Raw genomic sequence first — 21,809 nt, 5'->3', positions numbered from 1 at the left:
AGCATCAAGAATTCTTGAACATCTTACATTGTCTAAATATGCTAATATAGAATAACAGCCTTTTTTAATTACAATAACCGTAAATTTAGAATTTCGTAATCACAATTTTATAGCGTCAGTGCCAATTAGAATGTCTCTTTTGGTGTGGCTGAATGGCTTCTTTCTATTTTAATCCCGTTTTATTGCCAATTTTTTCAATTTCTTTAGCAGCGACTCCTTTCTTACTCGTTCGGCAAGCGACGAAACATATAATTCGAATCCAGTTATTTAAATGAGCCAAATTAAGAGAATTTCTATTGTAAACTACAAAATACAGACCAGAAAACCGACATAACTATGCACGAGTTGCGAAGGTGAACGCCATATTCGACATTCAAGGTTAGATTTAGTAGAAAAAAAGTTAGTCGTTTAAGCTTTCTTTAATAGCAAAAGGAAATAAAAGAAATGGAAGAAGTCAAACCTAGAAGAAACATGTTTGAGCAACGCTTTGGTGATCACCAGAAAGAACTTGAAATGAAGTTTTTTTCTAAATTTGAATTAGAAAAGATTTATGGCAAATTCTGCACTAAAATTTTATTATCTTTCATTTGTATTCTTATGGAAGATTGTATTCTAATGGTATAGAAAGAAGCAGTTATGCATAATTAGAAGACAAGTTGTCGCATACTAGTCAGTAGGAGTGAATTTAGTAAATTTATTCCAAATTGTCAATTAAATTTGCAAATTTCTGCTTTCTTTAATCAAATAAGTGATATAGAAAATTACGAAGAAAGCTGAATAAATTTAAATTTTATCAGGCGTTGCCTTTTTTGGTGGTCAAAAAGAACTAAACTAAGCACTAATTTGGCTCGCAAATGGCCAATTTTATTTCAGATCGAATCACTGTTATAAAATTATATTTATTCCTATACTTAAGGCCGATGATGAAATTCACCAAAAAAGTATCGAGGACTTTCTTGTGCTATGTAAACTCATTATCCATTATATTAAGGAAAATCTTCTTTAGTATCATAGTTTCGCTTCCCCAATGAGCAATGCGAGCATGCTTAATCCGCCAAGTTGAAAGTTTTATTTTGATATCGAAAAGTAATTTTCGCTAAAAAAAATCTAGTATTAGAAAAAAATAGTAGTCGCATATATTCATTGCGCCTAAAACTTATTAAACTTTGTAAATTGCTCAGCCACGCAAAAATACGCATTTTTCATTGAAATGGATTTGAGAAAAAAATATTTATTTGTCAAAAATCGCCTCCGATTGACATTCCATTTACGTTAAACTGCATTCTACGCCAAGCTGGTTTCCAAAATCCACTGACAACTGAAGCGTCAAAGCAAATGCAATTTTCGAAGTCAATGCATCAATGTCAGCTTTTGTTGGTGCTACGGCACAGCAGTCACGGTAAGTTACCAAAAGAGGTGAATGCTTCTGATGCATTGCAGAAATAATTGCTTTTTTCGACATTTTTTTTTTTTAAATGCAAGCTAATTCCTTAATGAGAAATAACTTATAGGCAAAAAATGCTAAAAATTGTAAAAAAGGTGAAACGATGAACTGGAATTGTAACACAAGCCTTAAAGGAATGCTGATTGTATCAAACAGCGCCAACTATTTTCGAAGCTATATGAGCTTATAAGCTAAGTGTTTTGGCTTAGTAACGAACACAATATATGTAAACATTTCTTGAACTTATCGAACAGTTTTTAGTTGTTTCTATAATAATATCATTGCCAAGGTTGTCTACCTCTGTTTGTAAATATGTATTTGTTGAACTACAGATAGATATTTTTGACTGCGTGTTGATCACTAAGAGTTATTTCACGAATTTACAATATGAAACACTGTTTGATAAATAAAATAAGCCCAAACCAGCTTTTATAAATATATATGTATATGTATGTTGGAATATATACCATTATTTGTTATATTAAATATTTGCCTCTAAAAATTAGCGTATAAATATGTATATTCAAAGACGTCTGTGACGTATTTGCGATTCTCTGCTCAAACTTCAAGACAATGGAAGTTGAATTATTTGATGGCGACGATCGCACACTCAGCTTAGTTAATATAAAACTAAACAAAATTTTACACATATACAAATACATTAGGGTGGGTTAAACAGATTAATATTTTTTCTTTGGTGCTTAGACACCTTTAAGGACGTCTCATCAAGTATGATTTTGTAAGAAATTGAGTTTTTCAATAAATGGTCTCTTACGTTTTTTCTTAAACTTAACCATTTAACAGATTTTAACGTTTGAAGTTTTATTATTTTGATGCAAATTTTGTTCTTTTCTTCGAAATGAAAAAATATCATTTTGAATTGCAAAATTCATAGTCTTGTAAAAAATTTACTGCATTTCAAAGGGATCTCTTGTACTTTTTCGATTAAGTGAAGCATATAAAATATATTCATTGCAAAACATCAATAAAAAAAATAGTTATAAGAATATTAAAAAATGTAAGAACTATGTTTTGACCCACCCTAATATGTATCTTATTCAAATATATTTGATATGTTTGCTTTTATATATTTATATATTTGCTTTTAGACAAATTTTTAATATATGGAAATACCTAATTTGCTTAACAGCCACAAGCCTATGGCTTTTTAATACATTTTATTGGAGAATTTTATTTCCGACTTGACGTCAGTTTTTATTGCCAATATTCTCGTATAAAAAATTCAAAAATTCCATTATTTGAATAGGAACTAAGCACAACATGCGAAAATACTATTAGTAAATTACAAAAGAATTTATGTAAATTATTTACTAAAACTATGTTGGCAATAGTATTTAAAAGCTAATAAAAAGTTTATAAGGCTTTTTGGAATATATTTTTATTACATATTATATATATTATTTTTTAATGGTTAAAATATTTCGGAAGCTTACTCGAGGTATCAGACGTCATAAAATTAGGCATAAAGAAAAGCTGAGTTTATTTTCAAAAGAATTGATGCTCTGAAGCATTTTCAAAAGCTCCAGAATAACTGCATTTTAGTTATAGCTTTCAATAAGTAAGAGATAGAGATATATGTATGTTTGTTTGCTAATTGTTGTATGAGACTAGAGGAAGACATATGTGGGTTTTGTAACAAATAAAGTAACTATATATCTATATATGTATGTATAAAATCTCTTAAGAGAGCGAATAGAAATGTCACTGAATTGAATTAGTGAAGTGTTCAAATAACAGTGAACATGCTTACTTATCTGCAAAGCCGATAACATACATACATATGTATGTACATACACATACTCATGCATTTACGTGCAATGCGCATCAAATAATAATAAAAATGCATGGGTAAAGACAAGTCATAAAGTTACAGATCAGATAACATTAAAGACACACACACACATGTATTAAATTGTATAGTGAGCAGTACATACAAACGTATACACATACACATATATTTAGTTATTCAAGATGATTTCCTAAATGCCTAGTATATAAGCAATGAAAACATCAAAATAAAATTAGAATGAATAAATTCTCCTTAGAGGATATAAGACTTTTCATTTCCGCCCACCAATGGTAAGGAATGACAAATTCTTTTTTGAGGTCAATGTTTGTTTTGTATGTATCACAAATCAAACATGAAGAACTGTTACGTGCCAGGCTCATATTTTATTCGTTTCTAAATATGACTTTTATTATTTAAGGGGTTAGATGGGTTTACGGGTTTAAAAAAAACCGTTTTTTTTTATTATCTTATTAAATTCTACAAATACATTTGGAATATTGCCCTAAATTTTCTAGTTGAACCCCGTAACTGTTTCGGAGTTGCAGCCGTTAGAACTTGTGAGCTAGGAACAATGCGCCGCCGCTAAACGCGTTTTTCTCGAAACTGTGTTTTAGAAGTCAGATGCCAAGATTTCTCGAAAACTAAACAGCCGATCTTTATGAAATTTTACACAGGTCTGTGAGATATAATTCTTAACGGCATGAACGAAGGATTTTTTACGATGTCTCAAAATTTCCATTTTTTTAATGTCTGGCAAAAATGCAATTTTCAGTTTTGTTTCCTTCGTCCAGGATCTAAGTTCAGATTTTAACTAAAACAAATATTTTTCACATTAGATGGTCCAGTAAGGTATAAGGAGTTATCCTGCCAAACCCCGGTGCAATTTTTTTCCGAGGAGTCACCGGAAATGGCGTCACAATGGCCGATTTTAAGATATTTTTTTCCAAAAATTTCAGAATTTATTTGTTAATAGTGTATACGTATTAAAATAAAAAATTTAATTTTTTTATTAGAATAAAATTGTTGAAAAAAGTTGTTTTTGACTCTAGGAAACACATGTAACTCCTTAAAAGAAAACTAATTAAGAGGTAAGGAACATGATTAAATTTTTGAGGGTTAGGAATGGTTTATCTCGATTTCAGACGAAACTCCTATAGAAAAAGGTTGTATGGCAAAGTTATACGTAATGAAAGGATCTGTAACTTCTGTATGCATATTTTTGAATCTAACGCCCCCTGGCGACGCCATCTATATGTCGACTAATGTGTTAGGAACTGCTATTTTTTCGATTCTTCAGGAAGAATTTCATTGCATTTTATTGATTGGAATTGAAGTTATTGCGTTTTAAGTGTCAGTATGTTTATGTTATCGGTGTGAAAATGAGCTTCGCACAAAGAGCCAACATTAAATTTTGTTTTAAAATTGGTAAAACGTTTACCGAAACGGTTCCGTTGATGAAAGAAGTTTATAGCGATGATTGCCTAGCACGAGTGGTTTCAACGTTTTCAAAGTGGTCGAGAGGACATAAATGACGATCAACATGTAAGCCAATCAAAATCTGTGATCACCGGAAATTCCACTGAGACTGTGCGTGAAGTCATCAAAAATCAGACGAAATCATTATTGAAATTCATGGAAATGGAATTGAACATCTCCAAAACATCGATTTATCGCATTTTGTTCAAACATTTGGGTTTATGAAAGATGTGTTCGATAATGCGCCGTCTCATCGATCGGCGCTTGTGACCGATTATTTGTCCAAAAATCACATTTCAACCATTAACCACTCCCCGCATTCACCTGATATGGCACCGTGCGACTTCTTTCTTTTCAGAAAAATGCATTTTCCCATGAAAAGAAAGCGTTATGCAGACGAAGAGGCCATTCAAAAGGCATGCACCGGCATACCAGCGACCATATTGGCCAACGAGCTATAACACTCATTCGACATGCTTTTTGACCTTGCAAAAAGCTGTATTGAAGCCGAAGGAGACTATTTTGAATAACAAAAATAGATTTTGCCAAAAAAAACCATTTGTTCTGTTTTTTCTTTTTTAAGTCCTGTTTACTTTGGAACGCACCTTGTATAATTATATTCCGTCATCAATAAATTTTTTGTCATAATTTCAAGCTACGCTCGAAATCGGAACTGAATTTAAATAATCTTGCATTGCTATTATTCTATTTCATATTTCTTCTTAGCGCTAAATTATTTTATAGGTTATGTAAATAAATTTTGGTTCCGAATCGTTTATTGGTATAACAGGTTTCGTGTAAAGAATTTATATGTGATTTTCAAGAATTTTTTTCGCTTTTTATTGACGTAACTGAGATCTGCAATAGTCCACTAATAAAATGAAGAAGAGTGGCAATCAATAAGTATATATATTTTTGGCATAATATTCATAAATTTATTATGCAATGTCTGCTACGAGTAAATCGAGTTTGTGCGCCGAGTCGGCAAATGTACGAGTTGCGAAATTATTTTAACTTTTTTATAATTTTTTTTTTTAAATTTGTTTGAATTGGATTTGAAATTTTTTTTTTAAATTTTTATATTTAATTTTTTTGTATTTTTTATTTTATTTTTTCGTTTTTTATGGTTTATTGTTGTTTTTATAAGATTTACGTCAAACGCTTGATTTTCAAATGTTGTTGTTGCTCAGGGTTAAACTCTTGTGTTTAATGATAGACACAAGAAGCAGTGACGTGCTAATTACTGGTACCATTAAGCGACCAACCAAGAAAAAATATGTTGCTTTTGTTTGCTAATATTAATTGCACTTGTATTGACTTAAGTCGCGCTGATTATTCTTTTTCGCAGGCTGAATACATTGAACATGTTTATTATTTAATATTTAGGCAAATATTTCAACAGCTTTTTCAGCGCAAATTTGGAGCGCTGTTATTTGATTTAAAGCTTATATAGTGTACTTGCGTGTTAGTCTGTTGTACTCACATAAAAATTCCAGAAAAATTAAACTTCAACATTTATTATTTACATTAACTGGGATATCATTAAGAAGTATTAAATCATTATCTCACAATTTGTACAACAAAAATTGCAATTAAGGCACAAGGTCACCCATTACTTGTCGAACATCAATCTCTTTGATTATACAAAAATGCGTAATAACGGTATAAAACAAGAGTGAAGTACAAAGATTAACTATTAACACACAAATTTGGTTACTTGCATCATTAAGGCGCTTTTTAGCTGGCACTATGAATCATAAAGCTCTTTTAATATTTAATTTCAAATTGCAAAAAGTCACTGCAATCAGCTTGAGCGCGCGCAGTTGAAGGGGAAAGACGTGTGTCTTAAATTTGAAGACTTGTTTTATAATTCAACTTATCATTGGGTGCGTCACAAATATAAAGGCTATAAAGTTTTGAAATAACAGTAAAGTATAGAAATCTATAATTTCTTCATGCGCAAGTTATAATTCTTGTTTTTTTTTGATAATATTTCACCATAAAATGCACGTGCCATCATTATAATTCTTAATTAACTTTAATAAACTTTCGAATATTAAAAATTTGAGTATTGTTAAGTACTGCTGATACTGGTTTGCGTTTTGAAGATTAAAAAAAAACCTTATTTAAACCTAAAAAGAAAAAGCAATGAACACATAATTTCTTTCAACTTGCGTCGCCTACAATTTCTTATAGATTTTATTGCAATAAACATCAACTGCACCGAATTGTGCGCGCACAATCGAAACGTGAAATTTATAGCCGTTATTAATTGCAATTTGGTGAAATTATAGAAATTTTAAAATTAAAAAAAAAATTTAGGAATTTTTAATTGCATAATGGCTTAGATACTTAAATAAACCGTAAATTCAGAGTTTTTCCATTTAAGCTACTCAAACAACTAATCAGGAATAATTATAAAAATTGTTATAAATTATTTAACGAGTTTATTTTTATGCATATGATTTTAGGGATTTATGGAGCGCTATTATCTGGCCGCACGTCTGCAGCCTTGGAACTTACAATGGAAAGATCAAATTGAAAGCTGCATTTTTAATTTCTACTTCGCGTGTTTTTTGTATCGGTAAATTTTTTTCTGTAAGTTGGTAGTACTGTTAGTGACATCCATGCTAAATTTCATGTCAAAATATTTATAAGTACTTGAGATACGCGTCATTTTGTGAGGCCCTAAAAGTGAATTCTTCGATTTTTACCTTATATGTCTCTGAATTTATTGAACAAAGAAGTGTGTCATCTCATACTGCATTGGTTATTCGCGATCATTTCGCAACATTTTCAACTAATATCGTGCCGCAACCACCGCATTCGCCTGATTTACCTTCGAGTAACTTCTGGCTATTCAGCAAATTCACATGACCATTCCGAGGACACCGTTTTGACTCAATTGAGAGTATGAAGCTGAATCGAAGAAGGCTCTGATAGCCATCACGACGGAGGATTTTCAAGTGCTATGTTGACTGGAAAATTCGTTGGCATAAGTATATTGCAACGGGAGGGGATTACTTTGAAAGAGATGAAATGGACAAAATTCAACTTCTGATTTGATCACATTAGTATTTCGTATTTTTCTGATGGCTACAAATACTATAGATGCGGAGTAATATAGCGACGAACTATAATTGCGATTTTTCGCCCAAAAAGGAGCTGCATGAATCAGTAGGTCCAAAAAATTGTTATTGAGAGACAATCAGCATTATCCACAGCTGCCAAAAAGTAAATAAGTTCGCTGCCCACAACTATAAAGTACTAAGAAATATATAGATCTGAAAGATTTTTGTAATAGTACTATTATTTAGAGCACATACCTAAGTCCTTCTTGCCAGGGAAGCATATTCAACTAGAAAAAAAGTTAACTTCGGTGGCATTGAAACTATGATACTCTTCACAAACACAAAAGCTTCCTTACAAGAACTTGATTTCGATCATTCTGTTTGTATAGCAGCTATATGCTATAGGGAGTCGATCTGAACAATTTCTTCGGGAATGTCATTGCCTTTGACAACAATCCATGCCAAATTTCGTGAAGATTTCTCGTCAAATTAAAAAGCTTTCCATACAATCACTTTATACCGATCATTCGGTTTGTATGGCAGCTACATATATGCTCTAGTGGTTCGGTACCAGCGGTACCGACAAATGAGCAGCATCTTGAGGAGAAAAAGACGTGTGCAAAAGTCCACACCGATATCTTAGAAACTAGTTCATGTACATACAGACAGACGGATATGGCTAAATCGACTCGACATGCTGATCATTTTTATCATGTATACTTTATAGGGACTCCGACGTTTCCTTCAGGATGTTGAAAATTTCTTGCCGAGCTTAATATAGCCTGTTTAACCTGGTCTACGTAACTGGAATGCACTCAAATTGAAGAAAATGACCTCATACGAACTTTTCCAAAGTAGTTAAGCGACGATTAATGTGGCAGTTACAGAAATTACTTCTCTCCAATAGCATAAAGCAACAGATACATTAAATTGAAAGAGGAAAAAACTACTTTTACGTAGTCCGGCGCTTGTCGCATAATAAAAATTCCGCAAATTACAGAAATTATCTTACTACATTCGTACACAAATAGTAATTTAGGATGAAGTTTCAGTTACATGCAAAAACTTCGCAGTGGAAAATGACGGAAATCGCAAATAAATCATTTAGCGGCTGCAATTTAATGACCTCCCGTAGAAGATTGCTAAACCGAGACTATAAACAAAGGCTATTAAAAAGCTGAAAATTGCGCCGCAGAAGATCCTTGCACGTCAGTTAGCGGTTGAGTGTGACTCCTTGACGACCTTGACGATATTGAACGACAAAGCAGCATTCCAAGTGACTCAAGATAAATTCAATTTTCTTACATACGGCCGCATACACATTCATACATGTAGGCTGTTGAACAAAGCCTGCACTTTATTGAAGTAAACAACACGATCGAAACATTTCAATATTATAGCGGAAAACGGTGCGAGCAAAAAAATATTTTAAATAAAAACCAGATTTTAAGTTTATGTATAATAAATTAAGTGTAAGCGATTATGCGCCGGAACGCACTACGATCTGCCCGAAAGCCCTGGGCGCAGCGCCGATCACTGAGGCCATTGGCCAAACAGCAGCGGCAGTTGTATAAGCTTTTGCACGCAAACAGTCTTCAGGATGTTGTAGTTGTTGTTTTTTGTTTTTTTTACTCTGCAGAAAAAACTGAATGACAACGCGTGTAAGAAGAACGCGATTAAAGCCATGGTGTCGGTAAGCTACTGTCTATACAAAGATATGCATGTACATATTGCTGCTTCACGAAATCTTCAACCTTGGATTTTTGCTTCTCTTTATTGTTTGCGGTTGAGACAAAGAATTCGTGGAAAGTGTGCGTATTTATTGGATAATGGTTGATTTTCATCAGAAATATTAATTTTTTTTAGTAATTAGCTGCAAATTATGAATTCAACAGCGTTGCCGGTAAGAATTCGTAATAACTCCAAATATGAAGTTTTAATTGGTGGATAATGCAAAGTTCTTATGGAGCTAATTTCCATAACAACACACGCAAGAGCTCACTCTATAGTCACCTAACAAACAAAAAAATAAAAATTGTTAACTTCGGTTGCTTCAAGGCTATAATACCCTTTACGAATACAGAATTCCTTAAAAGAATTTGCTTTTAATCGTCCTGTTTATATGACAGCTATATTCTATAGTTACACGATCTGGAGAATGTCTTCGGATATCGCAACATTGCCTTGCACAATAATCCGCGAATTTGGTGAAGATATATCGTCAAAAACTTTTTTTTCATACAATCACTTGATTTCGAACGTGCGCTGTATTTCAGGCAAGAATGGATATTTTGGAAAAAAAAATCTTTATACAGTGGCGGTATAGGTGTTGTCTCTAAAAGCTATATACATATGTCAGGTAATGCATTGAAAACTGCATTTGATTTGCCAAATTTGGGGAGCGCTGAATCGAACAAGCAATTGGCATAATTAACTGAGACTAGTATAATCAAATTCAGAAGGATTTGCTTACACAACTTTAATGACTCATACTCTTAGTCTCTTGAATAGAATTCGAAAGAATAACTTGATTGTTTTCCCATGGAGTTTTCCTAGAAAGAGAACAGAACTGAGACATAATAAGCAGATAAATGTCGAAGTGAAGATGTCTAAACTTTCTTGCTCAATTGAGTAAAGACTATTTAGTTCAGAGACTTAAATCTTTTCAAAAATAATTCAAAGCAATGGTTCTGAAAGATTAAGATGGCGGTAATAATGGATAAATGCTCACTTACACTTCGTACATTTGAAATTTAGGGCGCTAAAGATATGTGAATTATTTATAATAGATATCAAAATATATATGAAAATAGATGGTCTTAAAATAAAATATGAAATTTTAGACACAAACCATCCATTTTTGAAACCAAAAGAAACTTTAATAATGCTTAATTTTACTTCTATATTTTTTTAGAGCTTAAGGTTTTTTTTAAGACAACGCTACAGAAGTAGACCAACAGGGACAGTAAACGACGCAATATTTTTCCCCATCCTTTTGATATTTCTCTTCAGTAAGGTTCGCCATTTTATCATAGAAAATGATACGCTCCAACAACGACTCAAAATTATTAAGATTTACTACCAAAATTCGGAGTTAGTGGCCTCAACTTTAAGAGCGCTACTGTTACATCAACGATTGAGCGTCTAGTGGAAAAAATTTAATCCACAGGCACAGTACAGAATGTCCCCTGTGGCAGTGAGACAAAGAAGTGTCGAGAATATTGCTGTCGCAAGTGCATCAATTGAGGAAGACCGAAATCAGTCTCTCACACGTCGTTCGCAAGCGCTGAGCATCTCTGTGATGTTGTTGTGGCGAATTTTGCGAAAAGATCTTGGCCTACATCCTTACAATATCAAACTGACGCAAGAACTGAAGCCGCTTGGCCAAAAGAATCGTTGTATGTTCGTGAAATGAAATCCGAAAAAAATACGGTTTGGTGCGTTTATGAGCCAGGGGCGTCATTGGTCCGTACTTCTTCCGTGATGATCAAGACCGGCACGTTACAGTGAATGGGAATTGCTACAGCTCAATGATAAGCGAATATTTTTGGCTTGAATTCGATGATATGGACTTTGACAATATGTGGTACCAACAGGATGGCGCCACAAGCCCGTTCAAAATTAGGTTCAGGATAAAGAATTTCATTGATATCCCGTTTTTAAAAGAAGTAAAAGTGATTGTTATCAGAACTGGATCGCTAACGAACTTCTGTACCTACTTTCATTAAGTCCGCTCAATTTTTAATCAATTTGTTCGTTGCATATTCAGATAGATTTTAGGAAAAGAATCGCGAAATGAGCAAGAACCATCCACTCTCAGCCAAGTGCCGCAACCACCTTCCTGTTAAAGGTTGTCAATCTACAAATCATGAAGATAAGATATCAAAAGGTCTACAGATAATACGCCATAATGTTTGAGAAGATAAGCTGAGTTATTCTAGACGTTTCTATTGGTTAGTATGATAGATTAATATGCCAATAGTCACATAATTTTAGATATATATATTTAAGTTTGTGAAGCGTTATTTTTTAAACAATATATTAATAATATTCTGCATCTAACCAACCATACAATCGACTGTTCAAGTTTAATCAACATTTATCTTTAGAAGTGATCAGATATGTAATTAACCATTTACTTTTATAAAAAATTGTCTTAGTTACATTTATAACAAGATTACTAATAAACTCACGCTATAAATTAAATAAGTCACTAAATAAGTCTTTTAAATTAAGGCAATGGCAGTCAGCTAAGCGCTTGAGCGTGAGATCGCGAGCGCTTAATGATCTTTCTTATCACACCATCAATTTTTCCTACGCAATTCGGTTAGCAAAGCAGCAGCCACTCGATCAATGTCATGCTGAGTGCACCGAACAGAAATTTAATAGTAACAGGTTGCATATACAATCATACACATATAACGTAAGTGTACATAGTTAAACTTAAAAGCCTCGTATTTTTAAGCCGCTATCGACCATCACTTACCGCTGTCAATTTCATTTTCGCTGGGATCACGATTAAACACATCGCTATAGTAGTGATCGTGTTGCTCGGATTCGACACTTTGCAGTGACTCTTGACCATCATCGGCCACTTCATCGGCTTCGGCATTGATATCCGCATAATACTCGGTACTCTGTTGTACCGTTGGTTCTGCGTCTTGTTCTTCCTCCTCTTCAGGTTCAACAACTAATTGCTGGCGATGTGCGCCACCGCTATTACTGCCGCCTCGCTGACGTTGCCTCTGCTTTTGATTAGCGTTGCCATATCGTTTGCGACCGCTCGTTTTCTGTGTATCAACACCACGTCGAAAATTGTGAAAGTCTCTCGCGGAGGAGAAGCCGCGCGGTCGTGGTCGTGCCGTCGTGGAGGAGGATGGTTTGGGTAGTATTTCCGAAATGGTCGGTATGCGTTCGTTTGTGCTGCGATTCGGGAACAGACGTCGTTCTAAATATTTGGCGAATATTTGTTGTGTTATTTGATTTTGGCGTGCGATTTCCGCCTCGTCCAACTGAAAGTCGCCAGTAGCTTGAAAGAAGAATGAAATTGATTCAGTTAGTTTTGTTATTTGTATTAATGCTCACAAGTAAGGTCTTCGTAAAAGCAACAATAAATTTACTATATCAAACTAGTTCTAGTTCAATTAAACAACTTAGAGAAAACTGCTTTTCCGGATAAGATGTGTTCCCTTGATTTAATGCAATTATACTGTTTTAGTAATAATGGAGTCATTTAATTAGATCACCCTACCGATCTGTATCTAAACTATCCACATATATGCAGGTACCTAGGTTTTTAGGAGGCCAACTGGGACTTAAATACTACCACTGTATTGTCTCTGAACTGACAGTAAAAACATTTTTATATATACAACCTCTGAAGTATCGTCATGAAACACTCGACCGATAGTTGCGAGTTAGTCTCGAAACCCAACGCAGAATAACTCTTGCAACAGGTGCTACTTTGCACTGTGTAAGCAACTCAGAAGTAAAGTCCTTTCTTGACGAACAAAGACCAAACTCTACAAGCCCCTCATCTTCCCCGTCCTGCTGTATGGGGCAAAGGCATGAACGATGACAAAATCTGATGAGTCAGCGTTACGAGTTTTGAAAAGAAATATTCTGCAGAAGATTTATGGTCCTTTACGCAATCGATGGAACGTCTCTAGTTCATGTCATCCGAATGAATGAAAGCACTCCAGCTCTGAGAGTATTCGACGCAGTACACGCCGGGGGAAGCAAAGGAAGAGAGGGTCCTCCACTCCTTTGGAATGACCAGGTGAAGGAAGGTCTGGCTGCACTTGGAGTCTCAAATTTGGCGCCAAAAATCGAAAAGGAAGAAATCGGCTATAACCTCGAAAGCGGTGTCTACGCCAATAAAGAAGAAGATAGAAAGCTTTGCATTCGGATAGAAGATGTTTTATAGTCTCCTCTTCTTCTACCTCCTGACAGCTTCTAAAATAGTCATTATATGGTGTTCCAGCCAATTAGACAGTGAGCTGTTAGCACTCCTACTAGAGTTCTTATGTCATTCCTTTTGAATTTAAATAGTCGACAAGTGCGACTTATTTGTCATTGCCATTTCCACGGTTCCATTAGTGACAAGTTTGTCAGCTTGCTGAACAAATTAGGGACTCTAGAGACTCTATTTATAATAAGTTTGTTGATCATATGTCTACAAGTAGCCAGAGGCATATAAACTCCCTCTTTTCGTAGTCAAATTTTAGAATGGTGCTTCTTTTGGCTGGTTAATCTGATTCACAGTTACCAGAAATATCACTATGTTCTGAAGCCCATTGCAGGTTTATGGTGAAATAAAATGTTAGATCCACTGAGATATGAATACATTGTTTCCACTTCCTGGGCCCTTTCCCAATATTGTGTGCATATTTTAAGTTGAATTCTACAGTATCACGAAAGTTCAAGGTATTAGGTAGAAATGGGATCTTACCAAGTATCTCAGAATGCTCTTTAGTTCGCAAATCAAAAGAAATGACTTTGAGCGTTTCGCTTTAATTAAAAACTCTCCAGACAATTGAGGTTTACGAAGAGATGGTGCATTCCTACATTATTATAATGACACATATGACCAATTGTACCATGAATATATCAGAAATTGATTTCTGCAAAGCTCAACGAAAAAATGCCAAGGTCGAGAGGTGTTGGTAATTTGTAATTAATTACCTTATATATAAATATACATACAAACGACCCACTTAGCTGACATATTTCATTCATGCCGCATAAAGCATTTGCTTGCTCATCGCCCACATTTAATTTCAACATAAAAATACATGCAGATGTTCATACATATACAATTGTAGTGCTATGTATGTAATTTGTAAATACAATATTTTCCACATCACAGTTGTGGAAGAAAACATCACTGACAAGCGACCATAAATCATGCAGTAAGCATTTCAAAACCGTTTTAACATATGTAAACGAGAATGTACATACAATAAATATAAACATGCAACGGTACATTGCTGCCACATACATATGTACGTACAGTAATGTTGTTATTAATTTGTAATTAGATATTTGATTACAAATAAATGGATAAATCAAGCAATGCATCAGTGAATATACAAATTTAGTATATCGTCATTAAAAATGGGAAATAACGTAAGATGACTTCTCATAAGTCCCCGGCGAAGGAAAAACGTTATAATAGAAAACCACTTATATTGAAATAAAATTTGAGTTTTGGGTATAAAATGGGTATATTTATTACTTATATGTATATCCGAAAGCGACTTTAGAGTTTTTTTGATGATACGTTGTTTCGCATTTTAGTTGACCATATACAATAGTATATGATATACGGTAGTTAGTAAGGTTTCATATAAAATACTGTATTTTTACATAGATATGTATACATATCTATCGCATTTACTAAACTCTATGAAGGCTTTCCCTACACTTTTTCACCGCCACTTAACTTCGTCTTACATAGTTATCCCGTCGGTTACAACAACATCGATCTTCTTAATAAGTAAAAGTAAAAAAAAGATTTTGAATTTTATTACACTGTCACTCAGTCGTTAATTTTAATGAGCAATGCAGCGCATCTTACTTTAGTAACACCTTAACAGTCCTGCCTTCTACGCATGCGCTCATGTTTCGTATGCGGTAGACTTTCTATCCTTGACATACTTTTGAACACACTCAGCTTCCAAGCCGATATTCAAGAGTGCCTAAAGTGATAATAACAACGGTAAATACCGAGACTACACAAATATTTGCATACCATCGCACATACATGCATACATGCAGGTCTACAAGTATACTGATATATAATAAATTCGCATGTACAAGCTTATAAGACGCCTCAAATCAAGCATTGAAGGCAAATATTACGCCATATGTGTGTGCAAGTACATACATTTCTATAAGTGTGTATGTAGATAATCAAATTAAAAAACAATCAAAATTTCTTCAAGCACAAAGAAGCCCAAATAATGTAAATAAAAAAGCCCCTCTATTGAAATTTTGATAGTTTGGTTTGAAAACAATCGTAAAGCTTTGGGCAGCAAACTTCGTCACGCATGCGCAAATGACATCAGTCAAGCGGCATTGAGGCGCGTTAAATGATTTATTTGAAGTATAGTTTGATGAGTGCAAATATTTGAGATACGCATCGTATATTGCGTAGATGGCTGAATGAAGCGGAAAGCAAAATTTGGAAATTTGTGCAAAAAATAATAATTTTTTTTTTGGTAATAAATTAATACTTTTTTATTTCTTTACTACTCAAATTTTTCCATAGCATTAGAGTTAAGCAGCTTATATTTCTTAAAAATGTAAATCTATAAAATGATTTTAGTAATAATACAAATGCTTATAAAAATGAGTCGAGAGCAAAATGTCTTGTACGAGTAAATGCCCAAAGCTCAGCTCACGGGTTGTATAAATTATTGCTCCAATATATCAGTCAAAGAGTTAGGTAAATTACACATTTTTTTAACACAAACCAAACAAGCTTTTTGTTTCTTCGTTTCATCCCTGTTTTTTGATTTATTTGCTTTTAAAAGGTGTTTCAAAATTATAGGACAGATATATGTCTACAGTATTGAAGAAGATTTCTGAAATAATGAAAGTTTGGCAAATCAAGTTTCTAATCTACATAATTCTGATATAAAGTGTTTTTCTGGTAACTGCTGTGTTAACACCTTTTTATCTCATTTGGGCTTTGATTTCCTGAATCGATAAGTTCTGTCTCACATGTTGTAGTTCTTTATTATTTTTACCCCTTTAAATTGGGTATAGCTAACGGAAAGTTTGTTAATTGCTATTAAACAACTACTGTTATATCGGAAAATGAAAATCGAAAATTCGTCACATCAGCCTGCCAAAACGTAACAGCATAGATATGAAGTCTTTCTGCTCACCTTTTGTGAAATCACACCTCATATTTTATGAACCTTTTGAACGGTATACCAAAAGTGTAGGTAACCACAGTTTTTAAGAAACAAAATCAAGCTATTGTAGTTGTAATAGTTACATAGAGATTGAGTTTCATTCATCACAAAAGATCAACAATTATGTAAGATTCCATAAATTGATAATATGGCCCACAATGATTATAGTTCAATTCATTTTGCTATTAATTGGATGAAAAAAAACAATTAGAATTTTGTATTCTGTTAAAAATAAAAGACGAAATCAAAGGATATACATACACCATTTTTATTCGTCTTCAAATGGGAATATTCATTGAATTAATAGTGAATAGCCTTATAGATAGCATTTCAATAGCATACTATTTCATATACTCCCCATATCCTAAAACATTACAGCGTCGAAACTAAGCTATGAAAATTCTCTGAAGAAGAAGAAAACATTGTCAGCAAAATCGATTGCAACATGCCTAGACATTTTAGGTTTGTCATCAACTAGCTTTGTTCATTATACCCTTGTAACATGTTGTTACAACAGAGTACACTCCAAATGTTTAGGGATTACTTTTCAAACCTGCTGAATGGCGGAAGCAATGTTGCGACAAAGGAAGATCAATCCCCGCCAACAATCTACCGCGACCACTTTGTTGTCCCACCACTCGAGCAAAACGAGGCTTAAGAACATCAAAGCTCCAGATGCCGATTGATAACCGCTGAGCTGTTAAGCATAATTTCGACGGAATAATATGATTGTAATCTGCACAAGAGGGAAGATCCCGCAGTTTGCGCTATTTATCGCAGAATCCGCCTTCTTATTACCACATATAAGATTCTTTCGATAGTATTGTATGAAAGACTTGAGCTCATTGTCAGTGTCGCTTTAGACCTGAAAAATCCACCATATACCACCTTAGTATTTCACAATACGTCAAATCATAGAGAAGGCCCTTGACAAACAGATGGATGCCCATTACATTTTTATCGATTTCAAAGCCGCTTTCCACAGTCTACATGTTTAACGCATCCCAAGTACCTGGAGAACACATACAAAGATTCCTCGCGTCTTGAGAACTACGTCACTGTAGGTAACTATAAATTTGAAAAAGTTAGCGTCTTTCTATGTCTTCGAATCAGCATAAAATCCAACAATAATCGCACAGAATACTACTTGCCAACAGGTGATTTTTTCGGTACGCAATTCAGAAGCAAATCCCTTTCACGACGAACAAAAATTAAACTCTATAGTGTGTCTATCATACGGCGCAGAAACATGGACAATGACGAAACAAGATGAGAAAGTACCTGTAGCATCGTGATAACTGTTCCTTGCAAGACTTTTGGAGCCGTGCCCGTGAGCGATGAGCTTCGAAGAATATGGATGTATGAGCTTTACGGCGACATGGTTATAGTTAAGCGCTTAAAAATTTGACGATTGTGCTGACTAGGCTATGTTTTTTGCATGAAAGAGGATGCTCTAGTGTAAAGCTGCTTCGACTCGAAACCAGTGGGTAGACAGCGAAAGCAAGAGTGACGTTGACACGCATCTTGTGAAAGGACCAAGCGCATAGCGAGCAGTATACACTTGGTATGTACAACTGACCTGAGCTCGTAATGGATAGAGACATTTGGCGAAGTTGCCCTGACCGACCCACTTCCAATACTACTTATAATGAGTTTGGTTATTCCAACAAGTTGTATACCGAATATGTCGTTGATATATAAACTTGATTTAAAATATGTTCTCGAGTATACTTGAGTGTCAAAATTAACACAATCAGCCCGTCCCTTTCTCTGTCCCCAACATAGCCTCTACATATGTACTACTGTGCCCAAAAAATAAGGTGACATTGTATTTATTTTGAAAATTCTTTATTTGTTCTTCCAAATCAATTTCATCCCCTTCAAAGTAATCCCCTCCCGATGCAATGCACTTATGACAACGGATTTTCCAATCTTCGAAACACTGGTTGTAGTCACTTACCGGGATGGCCTTCAGTTCCGTCTTAGCTGCGGCTTGAATCTCCTTTATCGTATAAAAACGTTGTCCCCGGAGCGGTCTTTTGAGCTTGGTGAACAGCCAGAAGTCGCACGGCGCCAGATCAGGTGAATACGGTGGTTGCGGAACGATATGGGTTGAGTTTTTGGCGAAATGATCACGAATTACAAGGGCAGTATGGGATGGTGCATTATCGTGGTGTAAAAACCAAAAATTGTCTTTCCACAATTCCGGCCTTTTTAGGCGGATTACGCAAACGACGCATAACGTTCAAATAATATTCCTTGTTGACTGTTTGACTGGTTGGAAGGAATTCATAATGCACAACACCATGATAATCGAAGAAAACAGTCAACATGACCTTGGTTTTTGAGATTTGAGACTTTGGCGCGATTTTTTTGATCTCGGCTCTCTTTTGGCACGATATTCGCTCGACTGATCGGTTGTTTCGGGGTCGTAAGCATAGATCCAAGTCTCATTGCCAGTTATAATGCGTTTCATGACACCCTGGTAGTCGGAAGCATCGTTTCACACACTTCAACGCGACGCCTTTTTTCCAAAAAGGGCGCTTGAGGCCCAAAACATTCTTCAAAATGGTATTGGCTGAGCCTTTCGATATGCCAACTTCATCGGCAAGATCTCTAATTGTTAATCGACGGTTTTTCAACACCATATCTTTGATTTGTTGAACGTTAGCTTCGTCGGTTGAGGTTGATGGTCGCCCTGGACGCTCTTCGTCTTCGACAGGTTCACGGCCGGCTTGGAACTCACTATACCACTTGTAAACATTTTTTTTAGACATAGCCTCATCACCAAAGGCTTTCTGCACCATCCTCAACGTATCCGCAGCAGAAAATTGATTCCGTAAACAAAATTTAATGCAAATTCTTTGCTCAACAAATTTCGACATCGCAAAAAGCGAAAAACTCACTTTTGGCAGCTCACAGAACGACACGTATCTCAAACACTAATAAATTTTTTGGCATGAAATTTGATATAAATGTGACTGATACTTTCAATAAAAAAAATAATTCTCCAAATCCTTCGACGCGCGCAGTTTAAATTCAAATGTTTTTTTTTTTGGGCACAGTAGTATATATTATTTATGAATATGTGACCTGGTCTATGAAAAGGGAGCTAACGTGCGAAAACTAGTTTTCTGGAAAAAACTGTTAAAAATAATCGTCAGTTTCTCGTTATCTCATTAATTGATATTTTAATAAAATTATAATTAGCGATGAATATGAATGGAGTTGGTACATTTCGTTAAAATTACTTTTCTATGCTTTCTTGAAAAACATGAATAATATATATATGTACATACATAAATGCTGGTATTTCTGAAGCTTCATATATAGAACCAATTAATTTTGATTGTCTCCTCTCTATAAAACTGTTAAGAAACCAGGTTTCATATCAAAACAGGTTCCAAAGTTACTGTACGCACTATACTTAGTCAAGTGTGACCATTTCAAGCGCACACGACTGCAACATTGTAATATACGAGTATTTTAGTATAATAGATGTCAAGTACTCATTGCACTGACTTTGAATTGCCTACGCACATACTTTCAAAATTATTTTATAACTTTGCTGACTAATGAGGAATGTGTGTAAACACTACATAATTAACATATTTCTGTCAATTTACTAAAGTGCATGCTCAAGAGATGTTATACATAGCCGAAATATTATACATTAAACACAGGTATGAATAAATGCACGAAAAATAAAAAGCGCCACACTTAAAAAAAGACAAAACTTTATACATAATATATACAAGTATATACCGATATATTTTCGTACGCACTTAAGTGCACATGTAACGACGTTCACAAGTGATGTTCAAAATGTTGTGCATAATTTTCGTTTTTATTGCTTTTTTCCCCCTCACCGACTAAAGTGTTGCCATAGCACTTCCCTCGCTGTAGATCTTATCTGGCTGCCAATCATTTCACCTGCGGTAATTTTGGCAGCTACTCATTACTACATGAATTATTATAATTTAACAGATAGTAACAACGTAATTACATTATATATAAGTTTTATTAAATTTATTAAAAAAAACTGTTTGCAAAGCGCACGCCTCCTGCTTTCATTATTTTGAAGCCCTTTAATTTATTTCGAAATGCCGGTGCTTTGCAATCGCTTGCGGCGTACAATCTCTTCGCTCGTAATTAGTTGCTCACGTAAAAACTATTAAAAAGTAGTTAAAAGTTATGGTAAATATAAAGTTGCCCCGGTGCAAGCCATTCGCAATTGCAGTCGTAAACTACTTGCTTACGAGAATTATGACAGTTTTGCATTTTATTTCATGCAATTTTAAACGAATAAAAACTAAAGAGCACTCATTTGGCGGTAATTTCCAACGAAATATCTGCCACCGGGGACGGAATTGGACGCGAATTTTTATTTCGTTTAGTAAAAGTGATGTTTTGCATAAATTTATATTTGTATATTTATTACGTAGAAATCTTTATGAACTATATGAAGAGCATGCAATAGAAAGTTATTTAGTTTAAAATTGCCGAAAGTAAAAATTAAGCATATTGTTCCTGATAAATACTTTTTTCGATATTAAAAACAAATTTACAATAATGAAAAGTAAAGGCGATAAACCAATTTCCATCCGAATATCAAAATGTAGATTATGCATTGTGAGCGAATAGAGATTGCAACCGAGAGCCAGTGAACCAGAACAGGCTATACGACTTTGGGATATCCCCAAGTTCACCCTCGAGGAATTGCAACTGATCGCTAGCAAGCTCAAAACTAACAATCCCAGCAGAAATACTCAAAACAATCGCCGCAGAACGACACGCAGTACTCTTAAATATCTACAACGCCTACCTCGTAGCTGGAATATTTTCTGAAATTAGGAACAAACAACGACTAATCAGCAAGGGAAAAGAGGATCCCAGCTTGCCATCAGCATGGTGCGCACTATACATGCTCGACACTGCGGAAAAGCATGAAAGACTACTTAAATCTAGACTGGAAGCGGCTATCAATGAAGCTGGCAGATTCTCCACGGGCTTAGAGCCGAAGGTCAACTCTTGGCCTTTTCCAAAGCGTCATTGAAAGTGTAGAAGTCGCACAGTGTAGATGC

The 21,809-nt window shown here is 34.6% G+C and overlaps 1 protein-coding gene across 2 annotated transcripts in view; it reads right to left on the bottom strand.

The window, feature by feature from the left end:
- The window catches only part of LOC120778160, an 82,637-nt gene that overhangs the window by 36,781 nt on the left and 24,047 nt on the right, over positions 1-21,809 (bottom strand). For both annotated transcript variants that reach the window (XM_040109886.1, XM_040109887.1), the window contains exon 2: positions 12,288-12,830. In XM_040109886.1, coding sequence (XP_039965820.1) covers positions 12,288-12,830 — 543 coding nt within the window. The remainder of the gene's footprint in view (positions 1-12,287; positions 12,831-21,809) is intronic.

This window comes from Bactrocera tryoni, chromosome 5 (assembly GCF_016617805.1).
Source record: "Bactrocera tryoni isolate S06 chromosome 5, CSIRO_BtryS06_freeze2, whole genome shotgun sequence".
In the NCBI taxonomy this organism is placed as follows: Eukaryota; Metazoa; Arthropoda; class Insecta; order Diptera; family Tephritidae; genus Bactrocera; species Bactrocera tryoni.
This window is presented reverse-complemented; position numbering and strand designations above follow the sequence as displayed.